We start from the raw sequence: 24097 nt of genomic DNA, 5'->3' as shown, positions 1-24097 counted from the left end.
TTTCTGGAATGTAGGATCTGTGGGATTTGGGATCTCTGGGATTTAGGATCTCTGAAATGTGGGATCTGGGATCTCCAGGATGGGGAATCTCTGGGAAGTGGGATCTCTGGGATTTGGGATCCCTGGGATTTGGGATCCCTGGGATTTGGGATCTCTGGGATGCAGGATCTCCAGGATTTGGGATCTCCAGGATGTGGGATCTCTGGGATCCCCAGGATGGGAGATCTCTGGGATCTCTGGGATTTGGGATCCCTGGGATCTGGGTGGGATGAAGGAGGAAGACAGACAAATCAAGAGGAGCCCCCAGAATCCCCAGTCCCGAATCCCTCCCAGCAGAATCCCAAGTGGGACGAGCTGGGTGTGAAACCCCGCCCAGAACTCCCAAAAATAATTTCAATTATCCAGATTTTTACATTCATTATGATAAACAATGTCTCAAATTCTCCAATATTAAAACCATCCAATTTTCCTGCATTTTCCAACCTTTTGGAAGTTTTCCAGCTGGAGAATCAACAAAATAAATGAACAAAGAAATGAAGAAATAAAACGGCCACAGCCCAGAGGTTCATAGAAATCCCACTTTAATCATGGACAATTTGACTTTCAAGTAAAACCAACAAGTTTTAAATAAAATATAAATTACCAGAGGACTTGGAAAGACCCTGGGCAGGTTCTCCTCTGCTTTTCCAGTTCTCTGCACATTCCTGGAGCTTCTGGGAGGTCTCTCCACGGTGATGGAACAGAAATTTGGGATCAGAAGCAGCCACTGGGTGAAAAAGGAGAAATCCTTTCCCTTTTCCAAGGAGAAAAAAGAGGGAGCAGAGTGATGGAAGCAGTTTTTGATGGAAGCACAGCGTTGGGTGTGAGGGATTTTCCTTCTCCATCCCAGAAGGGAAAATCACAGAAAATATCCTAAAAGGGTTTGTTGTTGTTGTTGTTTATTTTTTTCCTGCTTTTGGAACTTTTGAGAGTCCAAAGTGAGGGCAGGGATGGAATCCAGCAAGGAAAACCCAAGCTCATTCTGGGATTTCAGCCTCTCCCAAAGGTGGGAACTCAACTCCTCCTCTCCTGCACACCCCCAAGTGCAACATTCCCAGCAAAAAGTCATTTTTATTTTTGGCATTTTTCCCTCACCACCCCATTCCCCTGGAATTCCCAACTCCTCCAAAAGAAGGGGGCAAAAAAAGGAGGAACCCTGAGGCAAAAATGGCTTTTTTCTGTGTGTGTGTGTGGATGGATCCTGCAGCCCGGAGCCCTACCCCGGGATTTTGGGGGATTTCTGGGCGGGGAGCCCCTCCTGCAGCCACAGGGGCGGGGAGGGGGCGGGCGGCGGGCGGTGGATGCGGCGCAGGCGCAGCAGGTAGAGCAGGATGGAGAGCAGCACCACCAGGAAGCAGGCCAGGAACAGCAAGGGGTTGTAGACGAAGGAGAAGCTCCTCCAGCGAGAGTGAATCCCACGGAAATTCTCCTGCTGGATGTCCCTGGAAAAGGGCAGGGGGACAGTGGGCACGACTTAGAGGCAAAGTTCTGCTGCCAGCCTGGGGGCAATCAGAGCTCGTTGGGTGGAATAAGGAAAAAACACAAGTTGAGGTTCTAAAAAGCAAAAATTCCCATCCTCAAAGTGCCCTCCCAAAGGCTTTTCCCAGATTTTTGAGAGGAAAAGAGCAGAGGGACAATGGCCATGACTTAGAGGCAAAGTTCTGCTGCCAGCCTGGGGGCAATCTGAGCTCGTTGGGTGGAATAAGGAAAAAAAATAAGTTGAAGCTCTAAAACCCACAAGCGGAGGTTCTAAAAGTCACAAATTCCCATCCCCAAATTCCCATCCCAAAGGCTTTTCCCAGATTTTTGAGAGGATGTCTCTGGAAAAGAGCAGAAGGAGAATGGGCACGACTTAGAGGCAAAGTTCTGCTGCCAGCCTGGTGGGAACCAGAGCTCATTGGGTGGAACAAGCTCTAAAAACCACAAGGTGAGGCTCTAAAAAGCACAAATTCCCATCTCAAAATCCTTTTCCGAAGGCTTTTCCAAGATTTTTGAGAGGAAAAGAGCAGAGGGGCAATGGCCATGTCTTAGAGGCAAAGTTCTGCTGCCAGCCTGGTGGCAATCAGAGCTCGTTGGGTGGAATAAGGAAAAAAACATAAGTTGAGGCTCTTAAAACCACAAGATGAGGTTCTAAAAGTCACAAATTCCCATCCCAAATTCCCATCCCAAAGGCTTTCCCCAGATTTTTGAGAGGATGTCCCTGGAAAAGAGCAGGAGGACAGCAGCCACACTTTGGAGGCAAAATTCCTCTTCCAGCTGGGCTCAGGGCAGGAATCTGAGCCCATTTTGAGGAACAGGATCTGAAAAGCTTAAGCTGAGGCTCTAAAAACCACAAGTTCTCAACCCAAAAATCCTCTCCCAAAGGTTTTCCCCAGATTTTTGAGAGGATGTCCCTGGATAAGAGCAGAGGGACAATGGGCAGGACTTAGAGGCCAAGTTCTGCTGCCAGCTGGGTGGGAATCAGAGCTCATTGGGTGGAATAATCTCTAAAGGCACAAGCTGAGGTTCTAAAAGTCACACATTCCCATCCTAAAATTCCCCTCCCAAAGGCTTTTCCCAGATTTTTCAGAGGAAAAGAGCAGAGGGACAATGGCCACATCTTAGAGGCCAAGTTCTGCTGCCAGCCTGGGGGCAATCAGAGCTCGTTTGGTGGAATAAGCTCTAAAGGCACAAGTTGAGGCTCTAAAAACCCCAAATTCCCATCCCCAAAATCGTCTCTCAAAGGCTTTTCCCAGATTTTTGAGAGGATGATCCTGGAAAAGAGCAGAAGGACAATGGCCATGTCTTAGAGGCAAAATTCCACTTCCAGCTGGGCTCAGGGCAGGAATCTGAGCCTGTTTTGGGGACGAGGCTCTAAAAAGCTCAAGTTGAGGCTCTAAAAACCACAAATTCTCATCCCAAAATTCCCCTCCCAAAGGCTTTTCCCAGATTTTTAGAGGATGTCCGTGGAAAAGAGCAGAGGGACAATGAACACATCTTAGAAGCAAAATTCCACTTCCAGCTGGGCTCAGGGCAGGAATCGATCCCGTTTTGGGGACGAGGCTCTAAAAAGCCCAATGTGAGGGACCTCCAGCTCCTCCCAGCCCACAATTCCCGTTCCCAGAGCCCTTCCCGGGTGTCGGGGGTACCTGAGGGGCAGGAAGCGGGTGCGGTACAGGATGGCCCCCAGCGTCCACTGCACCTCCTTGTCGTAGACCTGCAGCGCCGTCTTCAGGCTGCCGTAGCTCTCCGGGAAGGAAAAGCCGCGGTGGAAAACCTCGAACATCCAGGCGGACTTAAAGCACTGGAACCTGCCGAGAGCGGGGGGTCAGCCAGGAGATGGGGGGTCAGGGACTGTGGGGTCAGCCAGGAGATGGGGGGTCAGGGACAGTGGGGTCAGCCAGGAGATGTGGGGTCAGGGACAGTGGGGTCAGCCAGGAACAGTGGGGTCAGGGACTGTGGGGTCAGCCAGGAACAGTGGGGTCAGGGACAGTGGGGTCAGCCAGGAACAGTGGGGTCAGGGACAGTGGGGTCAGCCAGGAACAGTGGGGTCAGGGACAGTGGGGTCAGCCAGGAACAGTGGGGTCAGGGACAGTGGGGTCAGCCAGGAACAGTGGGGTCAGGGACAGTGGGGTCAGCCAGGAGATGTGGGGTCAAGGACAGTGGGGTCAGCCAGGAGATGTGGGGTCAAGGACAGTGGGGTCAGCCAGGAGATGTGGGGTCAGGGACAGTGGGGTCAGCCAGGAGATGTGGGGTCAGCCAGGAGATGTGGGGTCAGGGACAGTGGGGTCAGCCAGGAACAGTGGGGTCAGCCAGGAGATGTGGGGTCAGCCAGGAACAGTGGGGTCAGCCAGGAACAGTGGGGTCAGCCAGGAGATGTGGGGTCAGGGACAGTGGGGTCAGCCAGGAGATGTGGGGTCAGCCAGGAGATGTGGGGTCAGGGACAGTGGGGTCAGCCAGGAAATGTGGGATCAGGGACAATAGGACCAGTCAGGAAATATGGGGTCAGGGACAGTGGGATCAGCCATTGTGGGATTAGCCCAGAAAGTCGGGATCAGGAACAGTGGGGTCAGCCAGGAAATGTGAGATCAGCCAGGAGAAATAGGGTCAGGGACAATGAAACCACGCAGGAAATGTGGGGTCAGCCAGGAAATGTGGGGTCAGCCAGGAAATGTGGGGTCAGCCAGGAAATGTGGGCTCAGGGAGATGTGGGGTCAGCCAGGAGAAATGGGGTCAGGGACAATAGGACCAATCAGGAAATATGGGGTCAGGGACAGTGGGATCAGCCATTGTGGGATCAGCCCAGAAAGACGGAATCAGGAACAGTGGGGTCAGCCAGGAAATGTGGGGTTAGGGACAGTGGGATCAGCCAGGAAATGTGGGGTCAGCCAGGAGAAATGGGGTCAGGGACAATAGGACCAGCCAGGAAAAGTGGGATCAGGGACAATGAGACCAGGCAGGAAATGTGAGATCAGGGACAGTGGGGTCAGCCAATGTGGGATCAGCCAGGAAATGTGGGGTCAGCCAGCAGAAATGGGGTCAGAGACAATAGGACCAGCCAGGAAAAGTGGGATCAGGGACAATGAGACCAGGCAGGAAATGTGAGATCAGGGACAGTGGGGTCAGCCAATGTGGGATCAGCCAGGAAATGTGGGGTCAGCCAGGAGAAATAGGGTCAGGGAAATGTGGGATCAGGGAGATGTGGGGTCAGCCAGGAGAAATGGGGTCAGGGAAATGTGGGATCAGGGAGATGTGGGGTCAGCCAGGAAATGGGGGGTCAGAGACAATAGGACCAGGCAGGAAATGTGGGATCAGGGACAGTGGGATCAGCCAGGAAATGTGGGATCAGTCAAGGACAGTGGGATCAGGCAGGAACAATGGGATCAGCCAGGAAATGTGGGGTCAGCCAGAAGAAATGGGGTCAGGGAAATGAGATCAGCCAGGAAAAGTGGGATCAGGGACAGTGGGATCAGGCAGGAAATGTGGGATCGGGGACAATAGGATCAGCCAGGAAATGTGGGGTCAGCCAAGAGAAACAGGATCAAGGACAGCGGGATCAGGCAGGAAATGTGGAATCAGCCAGGAAACATGGGATCAGGAACAGTGGGATCAGCCAGGAAATGTGGGATCAGGGACAATAGGATCAGGCAGGAACAGTGGGATCAGCCAGGAGAAATGGGATCAGGGACAGTGGGGTCAGGAACAGTGGGATCAGGGACAATAGGATCAGGCAGGAACAGTGGCACCAGCCAGGAAATGTGGGATCAGTCAAGGACAGCGGGATGAGGAACAGTGGGATCAGCCAGAAGAAATGGGATCAGCCAGGAAACATGGGATCAGGAACAGTGGGATCAGGAACACTGGGATCCGTGGAGGAGAATGGGATAAGCTCGGCTCAGCAATTGCAGGGCAGAATTAAACATGGAATTCTCAGCTTTGCCAAGTTGTTTTCCCACTCCCAGTGATCCCATGACATGGAAAGGCCTTGGCAGTTCTGGGGGGGATTAGTCAGGAACAGTGGGACCAGTTAAGAACATTGGGATCAGCCAGGAATAGTGGGACAGGAACACTGGGATCAGCCAGGGAGAACGGGATAAGCTCAGCTCAGCATTCCAGCAATTGCAGGGCAGAATTAAACATGGAATTCTCAGCTTTTCCAAGGGATTTTTTCACAATTCTCAGGCCTCTCCCAAGTTTTTTTCCCCACTTCCAGTGATCCCATGAAATGGAAAGGCCTTGGCAGTTCTGGGTGGGATTAGTCAGGAACAGTGGGATCAGCTAGGGAGAATGGGATAAACTCAGCTCAGCATTCCAGCAACTATGGGCAGAATTAAACATGGAATTCTCAGCTTTTCCACATGTTTTTCCCACTTCCAGTGATCCCATGAAGGCCTTGGCAGTTCTGGGTGGGATTAGTCAGGAACAGTGGGACCAGTTAAGAACATGAGCATCAGTCAGAACACTGGGATCAGCCAGGGAGAATGGATTAGGCTCAGCTCAGCATTCCAGCAACTACGGGCAGAATTAAACATGGAATTCTCAGCTTTTCCTGGTTTTTTCCCACTTCTAGAGATCCCATGACATGGAAGGGCCCTGGCAGTTCAGGGTGGGATCAGCCAGGGTTAAGCTCAGCTCAGCATTCCAGTGCCCACAGGACACAATTAAATCTGGAATTCTCAGCTTTTCCAAGGGATTTTTTCCCAATTCTCAGGCCTCTCCCAAGTTTTTCCCCACTTCCAGCGATGCACCAAAGGGACAGGCCCTGGCAGGAGGAAGCTCCTGGGCTAAGCCAAGGCCAGGCCTGGCCTAAACCCCGACCCCGCTCACTTGAGCCGGTGCAGATCCGCGTGGGGCGCGTAGAGGCCGCGCTCGAAGCGCTCCCGCAGCACCGACCAGCGGGTGGCACAGTAATCCTGCAGGAAAGCAGAAAAACGGGAAAAGGGAATGATCCCGGCTCTCCTCCTGCCTGGAGAAGGAAAATCCCACCAGAAAAAATCGATCTGGAACACCAAAACCCAGAAAGTAACAGCGGCTTGCACTGCCAGGGAGGAAAATGCCGAATTTTGTGGGAATATTTTGATCCACGCTTGAAATTTGGGGAGGAATTAATGTTCAACTCTCTGGGAATATCCAGTAAAGAAAATCCCAGATTTAATGGGAATATTTTGATCCACACTTGGAATCTGGGGTGGAATTAAACTCTTTGGGAATACCCAGCAAGGAAAATCCCAAATTTTGTGGGAATATTTTAATCCACATTTGGAATTTGGGGTAGAATTAAAGTTCAACTATCTGGGAATATCCAGAATCCCAAATTTTGTGGGAATACTTTGATCTTCACTTGGAATTTGGGGTGGAATTAAAGTTGAACTCTCTGGGAATATCCAGGATCCCAAATTTTGTGGCAATATTTTGATCCACATTTGGAATCTGGGATGGAATTAATGTTCAGCACTTAGAATTTGGGGTGGAATTAATGTCCAGCTCTTGGAATTCGGGGTGGGATTAATGTTCAACTCTCTGGGAATATCCAGTCAGGAAAACCCCAAATTTCATGGGAATATTTTAATCCACAGTTGGAATTTGGGGTGGAATTAATGTTAAACTCTCTGGGAATTACCAGGATCCCAAATTTTGTGGGAATATTTTGATCCACACTTGGAATTTGGAGTAGAATTAAAGTTCAACTCTTGGAATTTGGGGTGGAATTAATGTTCAACTCTTTGGGAATATCCTGCAAGGCAAATCCCAAATTTTGTGGGAATATTTTGATCTCCATTTGGAATTTGGGGTGGAATTAAAGTTGAACTCTCTGGGAATACGCAGGATCCCAAATTTTGTGGGAATATTTTGATCCACATTTGGAATCTGGGGTGGAATAAATGTTCAGTTCTTGGAATTTGGGGTGGAATTAATGTTCAACTCTCTGGGAATATCCAGTCAGGTAAATCCCAGATTTTGTGGGAATATTTGGATCCACACAAAGAGATTTGCTGCAGGACTTTGGGAATGAAACCCTCGTGGATGTTCTAAATTAGGAATTGATCCCTCTTCTTTCACCTGTGAGGCTTTGGTGGATTTAGGGATTTGGGATCTCTCAGAGCAACGTTTTTCTGCAAGACTTTGGGAATGAAATCCTTATGGAGAGATGTTCTAAATTAGGAATTTATTCCCATTTTTTCACCTGTGTAGCTTCAGTCAATTTAGGGATTTGGGATCTCTTAAGGCAACGTTTTCCTGCAGGACTTGGGAACAAAATCCTTGTGGAGAAATGACTTCAATGAAGGAATGGATCCCTTTTCTTTCACCTGTGAAGCTTCAGTGAATTTAGGGATTTGGGATCTCTTAAGGAAGAGATTTGCTGCAGGACTTTAGGAACAAAATCCTTGAGGATGTTCTAAATTATGAATTGATCCCTTTTTTCACCTGTGAAACTTTAGTGAATTTAGGGATTTGGGATCTCTTAAGGCAATGTTTTCTTGCAGGACTTGGGGAATAAAACCCTTATGGAGAGATGCTCTAAATTAGGAATTTATCTCCATTTTTTCACCTGTGCAGCTTCAGTCAATTTAGGGATTTGGGATCTCTTAAGGCAATGTTTGTCTGCAGGACTTTGGGAACAAAATCCTTGTGGAGAAATTACTTCAATGAAGGAATGGATCCCTTTTCTTTCACCTGTGCAGCTCCAGTGAATTTAGGGATTTGGGATCTCTTAAGGCAACGTTTTCCTGCAGGACTTTGGGAACAAAATCCTTATGAAGAAATGACTTACCAGAAGGAATGGATCCCTTTTCTTTCACCTGTGAAGCTTCAGTGAATTTAGGGATTTGGGATCTCTTAAGGCAATGTTTGTCTGCAGGACTTTGGGAACAAAATCCTTGTGGAGAAATGACTTCAATGAAGGAATGGATCCCTTTTCTTTCCCCTGTGCAGCTCCAGTGAATTTAGGGATTTGGAATCTCTTAAGGCAACGTTTCCCTGCAGGACTCGGGGAACAAAACCCTTGTGGAGAGCTGTTCTAAATTAGGAATGGATCCCTTTTTTCACCTGCACAGCTTCAGTCAATTTAGGGGTTTCAGATCTCTTAAGGCAATGTTTTCCTGCAGGACTTTAGGAACAAAATCCTTGAGGATGTTCTAAATTATGAATTGATCCCTTTTTTCACCTGTGAAACTTTAGTGAATTTAGGAATTTGGGATCTCTTAAGGCAATGTTTTCTTGCAGGACTTGGGGAATAAAACCCTTATGGAGAGATGCTCTAAATTAGGAATTTTTCCCCATTTTTTCACCTGTGCAGCTCCAGTGAATTTAGGGATTTGGAATCTCTTAAGGCAACGTTTCTCTGCAGGACTTGGGGAATAAAACCCTTATGGAGAGATGTTCTAAATTAGGAATTTATTCCCATTTTTTCACCTGTGCAGCTCCAGTGAATTTATGAATTTGGGATCTCTTAAGGCAATGTTTGTCTGCAGGACTTTGGGAACAAAATCCTTGTGGAGAAATGACTTCAATGAAGGAATGGATCTCTTTTCTTTCACCTGTGCAGCTCCAGCGAATTTAGGGATTTGGAATCTCTTAAGGCAACGTTTCTCTGCAGGACTAGGGGAACAAAACCCTTGTGGAGAGCTGTTCTAAACTAGGAATGGATCCCTTTTCTTTCACTTGTGCAGCTCCAGTGAATTTAGGGATTTGGGATCTCTTAAGGCAAGGTTTTCCTGCAGGATTTGGGGAACAGAGCCCTTGTGGCAAGCTGTTCTAAACTCGGCACGGCTCCCTGTCCCCACCTGTGCAGCTCTGGCGAACCTGGCGGCGCTGTAGTCGCCGCCCATGCGCAGCACGTCCTCGGTGCAGTAGTAGAACTCGGAGAAGCCGTAGAACTCGCTGCTCTGCAGCTGCAGGGGCGGCTGCCGCACGCCGTTCAGGGAGCTGCCGGTGCCGTTGGTTCGGTTCAGCAGCGGCCGCAGCCGCTCCCGGCACAGCTGGAAGTCGCCGGTGCCGCGCAGGTGCAGCCGCAGCCCCCGGAGCCGCAGCTCGTCCGGAGCGTCCCGCGGCAGGCACGGGTCCGGGAGAGGGGCCTGCGGGCTGAGCCCGGCCTGCCTGCGCGAGATCAGCAAGGCCCGGCTCAGCAAGGCCCGGCTCAGCTAGGCCCGGCTCAGCAAGGCCTGCCTGGGAGAGATCAGCAAAACCTGGCTCAGCAAGGCCCGGCTCAGTCTGGCCTGCCTAGGGGAGATCAGCAAGGCCTGGCTCAGCTAGGCCCGGCTCAGCAAGGCCCAGCTCAGCAAGGCCCGGCTCAGCCTGGCCTGCCTGGGAGAGATCAGCAAAACCTGGCTCAGCAAGGCCCAGCTTAGTCTGGCCTGCCTAGGGGAGATCAGCAAGGCTTGGCTCAGCTAGGCCCGGCTCAGCTAGGCCCGGCTCAGCAAGGCCCGGCTCAGCAAGGCCCGGCTGGGGGAGATCAGCAAGGCCTGGCTCAGCCTGGCCTGCCTGCAGGAGATCAGCAAGGCCCAGCCTAGCAAGGCCCAGCTCAGCAAGGCCTGGCTGGGAGAGATCAGCAAGGCCCGGCTCAGCAAGGCCCAACTGGGGGAAAGAGATCAGCTAGACCCGGCTCAGCTAGGCCCAGCTCAGCAAGGCCCGGCTCAGCAAGGCCCGGCTCAGCCTGGCCTGCCTGGGGGAGAGAAATCAGCAAAGCTCGGCTCAGCAAAGCCCGGCTCAGCAAGGCCCAGCTCAGCCCAGTCTGCCTGGCCTGCCTGGGGGAGAGAGATCAGCCAGGCCTGGCTCAGCAAGGCCCAGCTCAGCCCGCCCAGCAGCCTGGGGGACAAATTTCCACTTTTTCAGCTGACCCCATTACTCCAATTCCTGAGCAGGAATCCCTCTCCACTTCCCAGATCTTCCCTTCCCACACCAGACGTGCTGTGACCTCTCCACACAACATCCAGCATCATTCCCACCTTTCCAGGACCATCTCCCACCCCCCATGCTGCTCCAAGCTGACCTTGGGCACTGCCAGGGCTGGAGCAGCCACAGCTGCTCTGGGAATTCCATCCCAGCCTTTCACCACTCTCATACTGGGAATTCCTTCCATAAATCCAACCTAAATTCCCACTTTTTCAGCTGACTCCAACTCCTCCCCGCTTCCCAGATTTTCCCTTCCCACCCAACATCCAGCATCATTCCCACCTTTCCAGGAGCACCTCCCACCACCCCAGGCTGCTCCAAGCCGTCCCTCCCAGGGCTGGAGCTGCCCCCACTCCCGAATTGCCGGTACCTGTTCCTGCTGGAGAGGAGGCTCTCCTCGTACCTCCTGCGCGCGGCGTTGCCGCCGAAGCCCAGGAAGGTGGCCACGTACACGCGGTACACGTGCTCCGTCTGGTGGGCGTCGCAGCCCAGGTTCACCTCGGCCAGCAGGCTCTTGGCCACCTCCTCCTGCACGGCAAAACCGGGGCTCACTGCGATGGCCCTGATCCCAAAGTGAAGTTCTGGGATGTCTTGGACACCTTAAACTTCACCCATCTCTTCAGAGCTTTCCTGTCTGTGCTCCCTTCATCCTGACCCAGCAAAATCAGGGATCACTGCGATGGCCCTGATCCCAAAATGAATTTTTTGGGATGTCTTGGACACCTCTAATTTCACCCATCTCTTTAGAGCTTTCCTGTCTGTGCTCCCTGCACTCTGGATAAAGGATGATCCCAAGGGATCATGGATGTGTTCTGGTTGGAAAAGGTGTTCTCCTGAAGAGCCACATCCATGGTTTTTAGATATTCCCAGGATATCTGGATATTCTCACAGGATCCTGGAGGTGATCTGGTTGGAAAAGATCATGAGGATCATCAATCCAACAGCAAAATCAGGATCCAAAAATGAATTTTTTGGGATGTCTTGGACACCTTAAACTTCACCCATCTCTTTAGAGCTTTCCTGTCTGTGCTCCCTGCATCCTGACCCAGCAAAATCAGGGATCACTGGGATGACCCCAATCCCAAAATGACTTTTTTGGCATGTCTTGGAGGCCTTTAAGTTCATCCATCTCTTCAGTGCTTTTCTCTCCTGTCTGTGCTTCCTGCATCCTGATTCAGTAAAATCAGGGATCATTGGGATGGTTCTGATCCTAAAATGAATTTTTTGGGATGTCTTAGACACCTTTAAGTTCACCCCTCACCCAACTCTTTCATGCTTTCCTCTCCTGTCTGTGCTCCCTGCACTCTGGATAAAGGATGATCCCATGGGATGGTGGAGGAAAAGGTCTTGAGGATCATCAATCCAACAGCAAAATCAGGATCCAAAAATGAATTTTTTGGGATGTCTTGGACACCTAAACTTCATCCATCTCTTCAGTGCTTTCCTGTCTGTGCTCCCTGCATCCTGACCCAGCAAAATCAGGGATCGCTGGGATGACCCCAATCCCAAAATGAATTTTTTGGGATGTCTTGGACACCTCTAGTTTCCCCCATCTCTTCCACATTGTGGAGGTGTTCTGCTTGGGAAAGATCTTGAAGACCATCAACCCAACATTCCTGAAGAGGCACATCCGTGGTTTTCTGATATTCCCAGGATATCTGGACGTTCCCACAGCATCATGGAAGTGTTCTGCTTGGAAAGGATCTTGAAGATCATCACTCCAGCAATCCCGAAGAGCCACACCCGTGGATTCTGGATATCGCCAGGAATGAGAACTCCACCCTGCCCTGGGCAGCTTTCCCAATGCTTTCCAGCCCTTTAGAATCCAGACATTCCAGGAGTTCTCCTCAGGGATCATCATCTCCCACATTATTTGGAAAACCCAAGATTATTTCAGAGGGAGAGCCAAACTGAGGGATTTTCCCTGGGAATCATCATCTCTCCATATTTTTTGTTAAAAAGACCAGGATTACTTCATAGGGAGAGCAAAAAAAAAAAGGAATTTTCCTTGGGAATGATCACCTCTCCCATTTTATTTGGAAAATCCAAGATTATTTCATAGGGAGAGCAAAACTGAGGAGTTTTCTTTGGGAATGATCACTTCCCACATCATTTTGAAAAAGATCACTTCACAGGGACAGCAAAATCTTGGAATTTCAGATCCCTGGCCCTGCAAAGCCCAGGAATTGCTTCTGTGGAGCCTGGAATTTTCTTCTCCCATGGCAAAATGTAGATTGTGGCTGCTGAATTCAGTGCTCCACTTCCCCCCTCCCACTCCTGATTCCCAGGACCAATTCCATGACCACAATTCCCATTTTATATCCATTTCTGCTCAGATAAAACCACCCCACAGGCAGGAATTTTCATCCCTGTTTTCCCAGCTGATTTATGACTGGATCTGCTCTGGAGCTGAATGTTCAGATTTTAACAATTCCAAATGATTTCTTACACCCTCTGTTAATTAACACAGAGGAATTAGGGAATTAATTAGAGACACATCATTCCACAGGATTTAAAAACTCCATTTATCCATGGTTAGAACAGAGCCAAAGGTGGGGATTTGATGCTGTTCTTCCTTTAGATAATTCTCAATTAATTTCATGGGAAGTTCAGCACGAAAAATTCAGGAATTGCCCCAGAACTCAGTGGAATTGCAGCAATTTATGTTCCATTCTGTGACATTCATAACTGCTAATTCCACTTCTCCCAAAAATTAAAGGAAAAAGTCAGTTTATGGAAGGCTCTTTGTAGGAACCACCAGGAATTTTTGGGTTTTAAAGCCCCAGGATGCAAATTTTGGAAGGCAAGGGATTTAAAATTGTCCAGAAAGATTAAAAATGAAGGATTAATGTAAGATTTGAGTGATGGGAATGAAAAAACCAAATTCTTTTGGGAATGGGACGGGATGGAGGATTCCAAAGGATGGGAAAGAGAGGAAAAGGAGAGGGAATTCCGGGGTGATGACCTGGAGGGGGAGGCAAGGCAAGGCTTACACTTGGGGGCACCTCGTAGGCGATCTGTGTGGAGACTCCGCCCATGTCCAGGATCCCCACGGTTCTCTTGCGGAACACGGGATCGTGGTGCTCGCTGCCCGGGACCTGCACCTCCACCACGGCCTCATCCTCTGGGAAACACAGGAAAATCCATGGCAAAATGGGAAAAATCCATGGGAAAATGGGAAAAATCCCTGTGCTCGCTGCCCGGGACCTGCACCTCCACCACGGCCTCATCCTCTGGGAAACACAGGAAAATCCATGGCAAAATGGGAAAAATCCATGGGAAAATGGGAAAAATCCCTGTGCTCACTGCCCAGGACCTGCACCTCCACCACGGCCTCATCCTCTGGGAAACACAGGAAAATCCATGGGAAAATGGGAAAAATCCATGGAAATAGGTTAAAATCCCTGTGCTCGCTGCCTGGGACCTGCACCTCCACCACGGCCTCGTCCTCTGGGAAAACATGGAAAAATCCATGGGAAAATGGGAAAAATCCATGGAAATAGGTTAAAATCCCTGTGCTCGCTGCCGGGACCTGCACCTCCACCACGGCCTCGTCCTCTGGGAAACACAGGAAAATCCATGGGAAAATGGGAAAAATCCATGGAAATAGGTTAAAATCCCTGTGCTCGCTGCCAAGGACCTGCACCTCCACCACGGCCTTGTCCTCTGGGAAAACATGGAAAAATCCATGGGAAAATGGGAAAAATCCATGGCAAAATGGGAAAAATCCATGGAAATAGGTTAAAATCCCTGTGCTCGCTGCCCAGGACCTGCACCTCCACCACGGCCTCATCCTCTGGGAAACACAGGAAAATCCATGGGAAAATGGGAAAAATCCATGGGGAAATGGGAAAAATCCCTGTGCTCGCTGCCTGGGACCTGCACCTCCACCACGGCCTCATCCTCTGGGAAAACATGGAAAAATCCATGGGAAAATGGGAAAAATCCATGGGAAAATGGGAAAAATCCCTGTGCTCGCTGCCCAGGACCTGCACCTCCACCACGGCCTCGTCCTCTGGGAAACACAGGAAAATCCATGGGAAAATGGGAAAAATCCATGGGAAAATGGGAAAAATCCCTGTGCTCGCTGCCCAGGACCTGCACCTCCACCACGGCCTCATCCTCTGGGAAACACAGGAAAATCCATGGGAAAATGAGAAAAATCCATGGAAATAGGTTAAAATCCCTGTGCTCGCTGCCCGGGACCTGCACCTCCACCACGGCCTCGTCCTCTGGGAAAACATGGAAAAATTCATGGGAAAATGGGAAAAATCCATGGGAAAATGGGAAAAATCCATGGGAAAATGGGAAAAATCCCTGTGCTCGCTGCCCGGGACCTGCACCTCCACCACGGCCTTGTCCTCTGGGAAACACAGGAAAATCCATGGGAAAATGGGAAAAATCCATGGGAAAATGGGAAAAATCCCTGTGCTCGCTGCCCGGGACCAGCACCTCCACCACGGCCTCGTCCTCTGGGAAAACATGGAAAAATCCATGGGAAAAATCCATGGGAAAATGGGAAAAATCCATGGAAATAGGTTAAAATCCCTGTGCTCACTGCCCAGGACCTGCACCTCCACCACGGCCTCATCCTCTGGGAAAACATGGAAAAATCCATGGGAAAATGGGAAAAATCCCTGTGCTCGCTGCCTGGGACCTGCACCTGCACCACGGCCTCATCCTCTGGGAAAACATGGGAAAAATCCATGGGAAAATGGGAAAAATCCCTGTGCTCACTGCCTGAGACCTGCACCTCCACCACAGCTCTCATCCTCTGGGAAAACATGGAAAAATCCATGGGAAAATGGGAAAAATCCCTGTGCTCGCTGCCCGGGACCTGCACCTCCACCACGGCCTCGTCCTCTGGGAAAACATGGAGAAATTCATGGGAAAATGGGAAAAATCCATGGGAAAATGGGAAAAATCCATGGGAAAATGGGAAAAATCCCTGTGCTCGCTGCCCAGGACCTGCACCTCCACCACGGCCTTGTCCTCTGGGAAACACAGGAAAATCCATGGGAAAATGGGAAAAATCCCTGTGCTCGCTGCCCGGGACCTGCACCTCCACCACGGCCTCGTCCTCTGGGAAAACATGGAAAAATCCATGGGAAAAATCCATGGGAAAATGGGAAAAATCCATGGCAAAATGGGAAAAATCCATGGAAATAGGTTAAAATCCCTGTGCTCACTGCCCGGGACCTGCACCTCCACCACGGCCTCATCCTCTGGGAAAACATGGAAAAATCCATGGGAAAATGGGAAAAATCCCTGTGCTCGCTGCCTGGGACCTGCACCTGCACCACGGCCTCATCCTCTGGGAAAACATGGAAAAATCCATGGGAAAATGGGAAAAATCCATGGGAAAATGGGAAAAATCCCTGTGCTCGCTGCCTGGGACCTTCACCTCCACCATGGCCTCGTCCTCTGGGAAAACATGGGAAAGATGGGAAAATCAGTGGGATACAGGGAAAATCCAGTGGGAAATAGGGAAAAACCTCTGTGCTCGCTGCCTGGGACCTGCACCTCCATCCTCTGGGAAACATGGGATAAATCACTGGGAAACAGGGGAAAAATCAGTGGGGAACAGGGAAAGCTCCTGGGGATGCAGCCGGGGAGGGCCCAGAGGAGCGGCTGCTTGTGGCTGTTAAAGGTTCAGGTGGGAGCGGAGCCAACCCAACCCAACCCCTGCAGCAGCTGCCAACATCTGGCTGGAACGGCAGCCCAACATCTGGAACTGCAGCCCAACATCTGGCTGCAACTGCCTCCCAACATCTGGAAGTGCAACGGCACCCCAACATCTGGAACTGCAACTCCCAACATCTGGTTGCAACTGCCTCCCAACATCTGGCTACAACTGCCTCTCAACATCTGGCTGCACCAGCACCCCAACATCTGGCTGCAACTGCCTCCCAACATCTGGAAGTGCAACTGCACCCCAACATCTGGCTGCAACTGCAACCCAACATCCAGCTGAACAGCACCCCAACATCTGGAAGTGCAACTCTCAACACCTGGAACTGCACCCCAACATCTGAAAGTGCAATTCCCATGGCTGGAACTACGTCCCAACATCTGGCTGGAACTGCACCCCAACATCTGGCTGGAACTGCACCCCAACATCTGGCACTGCAGCCCAACATCTGGCTGGCACATCAGCCCCTGGAGCCCCCGCCCCCCGTCAGGTGCTCACCATCGTCCGTGTGCTCAAACCTCCCAAGGACAAAGTTGATCCCAATCCAGGCATAGACTCCTGCAGGTGGAGAAAAGCAGCTCTGGAATGCCAGGACTATCAGGAATGGCTGGATTGTGAGCTTGAAAGCAGACTGAAACATTTTAATTTCCTTTTTTTCTGGGTGACTTCAGCTCTGTTATTGCTCCTTTTTATTTTATAAAACTGTAGAAGTTGAACATTCCTGGGAAATCATCGATTCCATCAGGAATTCCTGCTGATTTTCTCCTCTCCCAGGTCAATGCCATGACAAAATTCCTGGCTGAATGAATTACAGACACTCTGATGTGTAAAATTCAGGAGAGAAGTGGAGGAAATGAAATTTTAAAGGGATTTCAGGGCTCTGGTGATCACACCAAATTGTCTCATGCTGCAAAGTTCCTTCCCTCAGGAATGTTGGGATTTATCCTTCCCCTCCCTCTAGAGGAAATGGATTCAGGGCCATTAAATCTTCAGGGATAATCAGCAAAGATTTGGCCAATCAGGATTTGAAAAAGCAACAAAAATACCTCAAATCTTCCCTTGGAATTCTTAAATATTTTCCAGATTCAATTCCAGTAAATTTTCAGCGATAATCAGCAGAGATTTGACCCATCAGGGGCCAGAGGCACAAAGGAACATTCCAGAGGCACAAAGGAACATTCCAGAGGTACAAAGGAACATTCCTCTCCTGAGGAACAAAGGCTCTCAAGCAAAGCAGGATTTGAAAAACCAATTAAAGAATACCCCAAATCATCCCTTGGGAATCCCAAATGTTTCCCAGACACTTTCCCAAGGCCCACCTACCTTCCTGCTTCCCAGAAATCACCTCAGCGTGGGAGTCAGAAAAGAGGAAATCGAAGTGCACAGGGATGTCCGTGAGCAGATCCTCCAGGATGGCTTTCTGCTGGCTGCAAAATTCCACAAAAAAGGCTAAAACCCATCTCAAAGAAACCTGGAGCTGTTCCAGGCTGGAAATTTCCTTTATCCAGCCCCTCTGGAGTGCAGGAAGCAGAGTCAGGAGAGGAAATCATGGAGGAATTCCAATGTGGAGCTGACTTTTCCCAGTACCTCAACTGATTCTCATCCTGTCCCATGGATCCTCTCCCTCCTGCCCCATTCCAGACTCAAACTCCTGCAAACCAATCCCAAAGAAATCTGGAGTTCTTCCACACTCTCAACATGGAAATTTCCCTTATCCAGCCACTCTGGAGTGCAGAAGCACAGTCAGGAGAGGAAATCATGGAGAAATTCCATGTTTCTCCCAGTACCTGGCTTGATTTTCATCACAATGAGTTTCCTGCTGCTGTCCCATGGAAAATTCTCTCCCTCCTGCCCCATTCCAGACTCAAACTCCTGCAAACCAACCCCAAAGAAATCTGGAGCTCTTCCACCTGGAAATTTCCTTTATCCAGCCCCTCTGGAGTGCAGGAAGCGCAGTCAGGAGAGGAAATCATGGAGGAGTTCCATGTTTGTGCCAGTACCTTGTTTAACTTTGGTCACCACCTTTTCCTGTTGCTGTGCCATGGAAAATCCTCTCCCTCCTGCCCCATTTGTGACTTAAACCCCCTGCAAACCAATCCCAAAACCCCCTGGAGCTGTTCCACCCTCCCACCAGGGAGATTCCCTTCCCCCAGCCCCTCTGGGGCTCAGCAGGGCTCCCCAGCCCGCAGCAGGACCCACCTCTCGGGCAGGATCCTCATGCCCGCCGTGCACAGGATGTAGAGGGGCGTCTCGCGGTGCTTGGAGCGCGGCACGTGCTGGGCGGCGAAGCTGAGCAGGGGCGCGATGTAATCGCTGACCTGCTCGGGAGAGCTGGCAAACTCCGAGATCCCTGGAACACAGCGGCAGGGGAGCAGCTCCAGCTGCAGCACTGCCCGGGGAGCCCTGAGCACGGCGCTGGGACTGCGGGGTGCCCTGCTGAAGGCAGGGATGATGCACCTGACTCCATGGCCACAGCAGGCTGAGTCAGTATTTCCTCATATTATCATATCTGATACTGTCTTATCATATAGATCATATATTGCATTGCATTGCATTGTATTGTATTATATCGTATTATATTGCATTGTATTGCATTCCATTGTCTTGTATTATATCATATTATATTGCATATATTAAATCATATTATATTGCATATATTATATCATATTGTATTGCATTGCATTGTATTATATTGTATTGCATTGCATTGTATTATATTGTATTGCATTGCATTGTATTATATTGTATTGCATTGTATTGCATTGTATTGTATCATATTGTATTGCATTGTATTGCATTGTATTATATTGTACTATTTTGTATTGCATTGTATTGTATTATATTATATTATATTGTATTATATTGCGTTATATTATATTATAATGCATTATGTTATGTTATACTATTAAGAATAGTATACTATTCATATATTATATGATATATATAGTATATATAGTATACTAATATATAATATATAAAAGATATATGATATGATATAATATATAAATTTTGTAGAATAGAATAGAATAGATATAGTATCCAATTCATACTATATACTATATAAATCCTGGATAAATTCCATGTTTCTCCCAGTACCTGCTTTGATTTTCATCACCACCTCTTCCTGTTCCTGTCCTATGGAAAATCCTCTCCCTCCTGCCCCATTCCAGACTTAAACTCCTGCAAACCAATCCCAAAAAACCCTGGAGCTGTTCCACACTCACAGCCTTTTTCCTCACTTTATCCAGCCACTTTGGAGTGCAGAAGCAGAGTCAGGAGAGGAAATCAAGGAGGAATTCCATGTTTCTCCCAGCACCTGGCTTGATTTTCATCACCACCTTTTCTTGTTGCTGGACACGGTGAACAAACCTCTCCCTCCTGCCCCATTTCAGATTTGAGCTCTACAAACATCCCTGCAAACCAACCCCAAAGATACCTGAACTTCCTCCACACTCACAACATGGAAATTTCCCTTATCCAGCCCCTTTGGAGAGCAGGAAGCAGAGTTAGGACAGGAAATCAAGGAGGAATTCCATGCTTTTCCCAGTACCTCAACTGATTTTCATCACCACCTTTTCTTGTTGCTGTCAAATGGAAAATCCTCTTCCTCCTGCCCCATTCCAGAATTAAACTCCCTGCAAACCAACCCCAAAGAAACGTGGAGCTGTTCCATGCTGGAAATATCCTTCATCCAGCCCCTCTGGAGTGCAGAAGCACAGTCAGGAGAGGAAATCGGGGAGAAATTCCACGTTTGTGCCAGTACCTGGTTTGATTTTCATCACCACGGGTTTCCTGGAGCTGTCCCTCATCTGCTGGATGTCCAGCAGGTCCTTGGGGTTGCCGTTGTGCCGGGGCCAGCAGTAGACGAAGACGCGGGAGCCGCTGCTGCCGCAGTCCACCACGATGCCATAGCTCAGGTTGGGGTTCCCGGTGTCCGTGGCCTCTGTGTCCGTCACCCTGGCCAGGTACCTGGGGAAAATGGGAATTGCTGCAGCTCCCTCGGTGTCAGGAACCAGGACACTGCTCTGGCTGCCCTGGATGGCTCCAGACCCTGGCAGGGGCTCAGAGACCTTGGCAAGGAGTCAAACACACCTGTGCCTTGGATTTTAGCCAAGGAAAAAATTCCCAGCTTTGTGTGAGGAGTTACAAGCCACAAGAGTTTGAGTAGAATGGCAGTGAATTTGTCACAGGGTGAAAATGTAGAATTTTGGGGGTTTTAGAATGGGGGTTCCCTCCATTCTCATGGATTCCCTTCCCTCTCACCTGTGGAATTTACCCTCCCAGGTGCAATGCTTGCTGCGGACCAGCAGCAGCAGGGAGCAGAGCAGCATTTCCCCATTCTCCATTCCCTGTTACCCCCATTCCCATGGAATTCCCTCCCTCTCACCTCTGGAATCTCCCCTCCCGGGGCCTGCCCCGCAGCAGCAGGGAGCAGAGCAGCATTTCCCCTTTCCCCAGGCTCCATTCCCATGGAATTCCCTCCCTCTCACCTCTGGAATCTCCCCTCCCAGGGCCTGCCCCGCAGCAGCAGCAGGGAGCAGGGCAGCATTTCCCCTTTCCCCAGGCTCCATTCCCATGGAATTCCCTCCCTCTCACCTCTGGAATCTCCCCTCCCCCCAGGCTCCATTCCCATGGAATTCCCTCCCTCTCACCTCTGGAATCTCCCCTCCCGGGGCCTGCCCCACAGCAGCAGCAGGGAGCAGAGCAGCATTTCCCCTTTTCCCCATTCCCTCCATTCCCATGGATTCTCTCACCTCTGGAATCTCCCCTCCCGGGGCCTGCCCTGCAGCAGCAGCAGGGAGCAGAGCAGCATTTCCCCTTTCCCCCAGGCTCCATTCCCATGGAATTCCCTCCCTCTCACCTCTGGAATCTCCCCTCAATTCCCTCCCTCTCACCTGTGGAATCTCCCCTCCCGGGGCCTGCCCCGCAGCAGCAGCAGGGAGCAGAGCAGCATTTCCCCTTTCCCCAGGCTCCATTCCCATGGAATTCCCTCCCTCTCACCTCTGGAATCTCCCCTCCCGGGGCCTGCCCCGCAGCAGCAGCAGAGAGCAGAGCAGCATTTCCCCTTTTCCCCATTCCCTCCATTCCCATGGATTCTCTCACCTGTGGAATCTCCCCGCCCAGGGCCTGCCCCGCAGCAGCAGCAGGGAGCAGAGCAGCATTTCCCCATTCCCTCCATTCCCATGGATTCTCTCACCTGTGGAATCTCCCCGCCCAGGGCCTGCCCCGCAGCAGCAGCAGGGAGCAGAGCATCATTTCCCCATTCCCTCCATTCCCATGGATTCTCTCACCTGTGGAATCTCCCCTCCCGGGGCCTGCCCCGCAGCAGCAGCAGGGAGCAGAGCAGCATTTCCCCTTTCCCCAGGCTCCATTCCCATGGAATTCCCTCCCTCTCACCTCTGGAATCTCCCCTCCCGGGGCCTGCCCCGCAGCAGCAGCAGAGAGCAGAGCAGCATTTCCCCTTTTCCCCATTCCCTCCATTCCCATGGATTCTCTCACCTGTGGAATCTCCCCTCCCAGGGCCTGCCCCGCAGCAGCAGCAGGGAGCAGAGCAGCATTTCCCCGTTTCCCCAGGCTCCATTCCCATGGATTCTCTCACCTGTGGAATCTCCCCTCCCGGGGCCTGCCCCGCAGCAGCAGCAGGGAGCAGAGCAGCATTTCCCCATTCTCCATTCCCTGTTACCCCCATTCCCATGGAATTCCCTCCCTCTCACCTGTGGAATCTCCCCTCCCGGGGCCTGCCCCGCAGCAGCAGCAGGGAGCAGAGCAGCAGCGCCGCCGCAGCCGCGGCCGCCGCCAGGAGCAGCAGCTGCCGCAGGGACGCGTTCAGGACGCGGGGACAGCCCACGGGAGAGAGGCTGAAGTGCCACGAGGCCGGGAGCAGGCAGGAGATGCTGATCCTGGAATGCCGAGGGAGAAACGAGCGGGTTGAGGGATGGATTTGGTGCTGAAAGCAGGAAAAATTCCTGCCTGGAGGGTGAGGAGGGGCTGGGATGGAATTCCCACTCCTGCCCCATCCCTGGGAGTGGGGCTGAGGAGGATGGAAGGATCCCATGGGATTTTCTGGGTTTGGGGCTGGAGCTCCTTTTCATCTCCTGGCTTTCTTTCAAAGGGTCAGGAAAATTAGAGCCAGGAAGGAGGGAAAAGCCTGGCTTGGGATTCAGGGAATGGAAATCTGGGGATGATCCTGGAGAAATCTGGGAGCACCTCAGGGCAGCTCCCCAGGGCCTGAAGGGGCTCCAGGAGAGCTGGAGAGGGACCTGGGACAAGGGATGGAGGGATGGGACAGAGGGAATGGCTCCCAGTGCCACAGGGCAGGGCTGGATGGGATATTGGGAAGGAATTCCTGGCTGGGATGGAATTCCCAGAGCAGCTGTGGCTGCCCCTGGATCCCTGAAGTGCCCAAGGCCAGGCTGGAGCCCCTGGGACAGAGGGAGGTGTCCCTGCCATGGCAGGGGAGGGGGGATGATCCTTAAGGCCCCTTTCAACCCAACCCAACCCACCCCAGGGGTTTGCTGTGGATTGAGAGGACTCAGGACACCATTCCCATGCTGGAATTCCTGATTAGGTTCCCTGTCCTTCCCTCCAAAGCCTTTCCAGCTTATCCCACAGTTCCTCTGGGATCCTCACCTGCCCATTTTGGGATGGGGGCAGCAGCAGGAGCTGTGGAGCCTCAGCCAGTGACCTCGGAGGGACCAGGAACACCCGAGCTCCCCTGGGCCATCCCTGCTCTGCTCCTGAGGGAAAACCCAGGCAGCTGATTCCCTGTCAGCACAGGGAGATCCCTGAGGAATCACCCTGGGATGGGACCCTTCCCTTCCCTTCCCTTCCCTTCCCTTCCCTTCCCTTCCCTTCCCTTCCCAAACCTTCCCTTCCCAAACCTTCCCTTCCCGATGTGGGGCTATCACGGGTAAGGAATGCAGGAATCCAATGGATCAGGAATCCAGAGGGGATGAAAGCACCGAATCCCCCCGGGCACGGTGGGGAGGAGCTGGGGCCGCCCCCGGATCCCGGCAGTGCCCCAAGCCCGGCTGGAGCAGCCCGGGACAGCGGCAGGGCCGGGCTGGGAGCTCGATGGGTTTCCAGGTCCTTCCCCCAAAGCATCCCGGGGTTCTGCGACCCCTGCCGGGATCGAGCACCAGCAGAACTCCAAAAGAGCCAAGGAAATGCTGGAATTGCAGCCCGGGGACACAGCCGGGGCTGTCCCTCCTTCCCCGGCCCGAGGGGATCCCGCCCCAGGGCGCGGGGCCGGAGGGGACAGAGAACAGAGGGATGGGGGAAAAACGGGATGGGATGGAGGGATCGGGATGGGGGAACGGGATGAGGGAACGGGATGAAGGCAAGGATGGGCACGGGACGCGGAGCGGAACGAGCTGGTCCAGCTCCCCACGGCCGCCACCAACCCCCCAGAGCCCGGCTCGGCTCCCTCCGAACCCCGCGGCCCGCCGGCGATCCCGGTCCCGGTCCCACTGCCGGTCCCATTCGCGATCCCAGTCCCAGTTCCAGTCCCGTTCCCGTTCCCGTTCCCCTTCCCGTTCGCATTCCCCGTTCCCGATCCCGTTCCCGGTGTTTCCCTCTCCCTCTCTCCCCCAATTTCACCTCCCGGGCCGCCCCATGGCAACCGGCCCACGCCACTTCCGGGTGCGCCGCCGGACGTGACGCAGAGCGCGCTGACGTCACGCCGGAGACGAGAAGGGATTCCCCGGGGGCGTGGCTTAGGGGAGGCGTGGCCATGGCATCGGGGGCGTGGCCAGGAGGAGCCGGGTGCGCCGCCGGTAAAACCAGCCCAAAAGCGCTATAAAAACGACAGAAATAGGAATTTGTGGTATAAATATGACAGAATTGAGAAATATATAAAACTCGTATCTATAACTGTGTCAATATTTTGAAATACATAAAATCTATAACTAAAAATGTATCAATATTTTAAAATATATAAAATTCATATCTATAACTGTGTCAATATTTTGAAATATATAAAATCTATAGCTAAAA

At 51.4% G+C, this 24097-nt stretch overlaps 1 protein-coding gene and 1 long non-coding RNA gene across 3 annotated transcripts; both read right to left on the bottom strand.

Annotated features, from left to right (window-relative positions):
* Window positions 1-564: 564 nt before the first annotated feature.
* On the bottom strand, window positions 565-23851 carry ENTPD4 (ectonucleoside triphosphate diphosphohydrolase 4). 2 transcript variants are annotated; one of them, XM_059870719.1, is made up of 13 exons: window positions 23702-23851; window positions 22733-22839; window positions 21817-22002; window positions 19866-20071; window positions 18302-18452; window positions 17426-17529; window positions 16601-16660; window positions 13404-13534; window positions 10781-10938; window positions 9303-9615; window positions 6346-6431; window positions 3168-3329; window positions 565-1481 (listed from the first exon to the last, which is right to left on the bottom strand). In XM_059870719.1, the coding sequence occupies exons 1-13, from the start codon at window positions 23834-23836 to the stop codon at window positions 1256-1258; spliced, it is 2025 nt and encodes a 674-aa protein (XP_059726702.1). In that variant the 5' UTR covers window positions 23837-23851; the 3' UTR covers window positions 565-1255. The 2 variants fall into 2 exon arrangements, with proteins under 2 accessions (XP_059726702.1, XP_059726703.1); XM_059870720.1 differs by having other exon boundaries at window positions 22733-22833; window positions 23702-23739.
* LOC132340015 (uncharacterized) lies at window positions 7670-9296 on the bottom strand. Its single transcript, XR_009489787.1, has 2 exons — window positions 8932-9296; window positions 7670-7826 (listed from the first exon to the last, which is right to left on the bottom strand). It is a non-coding gene; the product is annotated as an uncharacterized LOC132340015 (long non-coding RNA).
* Window positions 23852-24097: the final 246 nt, after the last annotated feature.

Source organism: Haemorhous mexicanus, chromosome 30, assembly GCF_027477595.1.
Source record: "Haemorhous mexicanus isolate bHaeMex1 chromosome 30, bHaeMex1.pri, whole genome shotgun sequence".
Classification (NCBI taxonomy): Eukaryota; Metazoa; Chordata; class Aves; order Passeriformes; family Fringillidae; genus Haemorhous; species Haemorhous mexicanus.
Note: the sequence above shows the minus strand (reverse complement) of the source record. Positions and strands in the feature narration are given on the sequence as shown.

Excerpts from the sequence above, each read along its gene's own strand:
- ENTPD4 (XM_059870719.1), bottom strand. The coding sequence starts at position 23,836 with ATGGCCACGCCTCCCCTAAGCCACGCCCCCGGGGAATCCCTTCTCGTC. Across the intron at positions 22,840-23,701 it reads GCCATGGGGCGGCCCGGGAG|GAGCAGAGCAGGGATGGCCC; the intron begins GTGAAATTGGGG and ends GTTTTCCCTCAG. Across the intron at positions 18,453-19,865 it reads GGTGATGAAAATCAAACCAG|GGATCTCGGAGTTTGCCAGC; the intron begins GTACTGGCACAA and ends GCTGTGTTCCAG.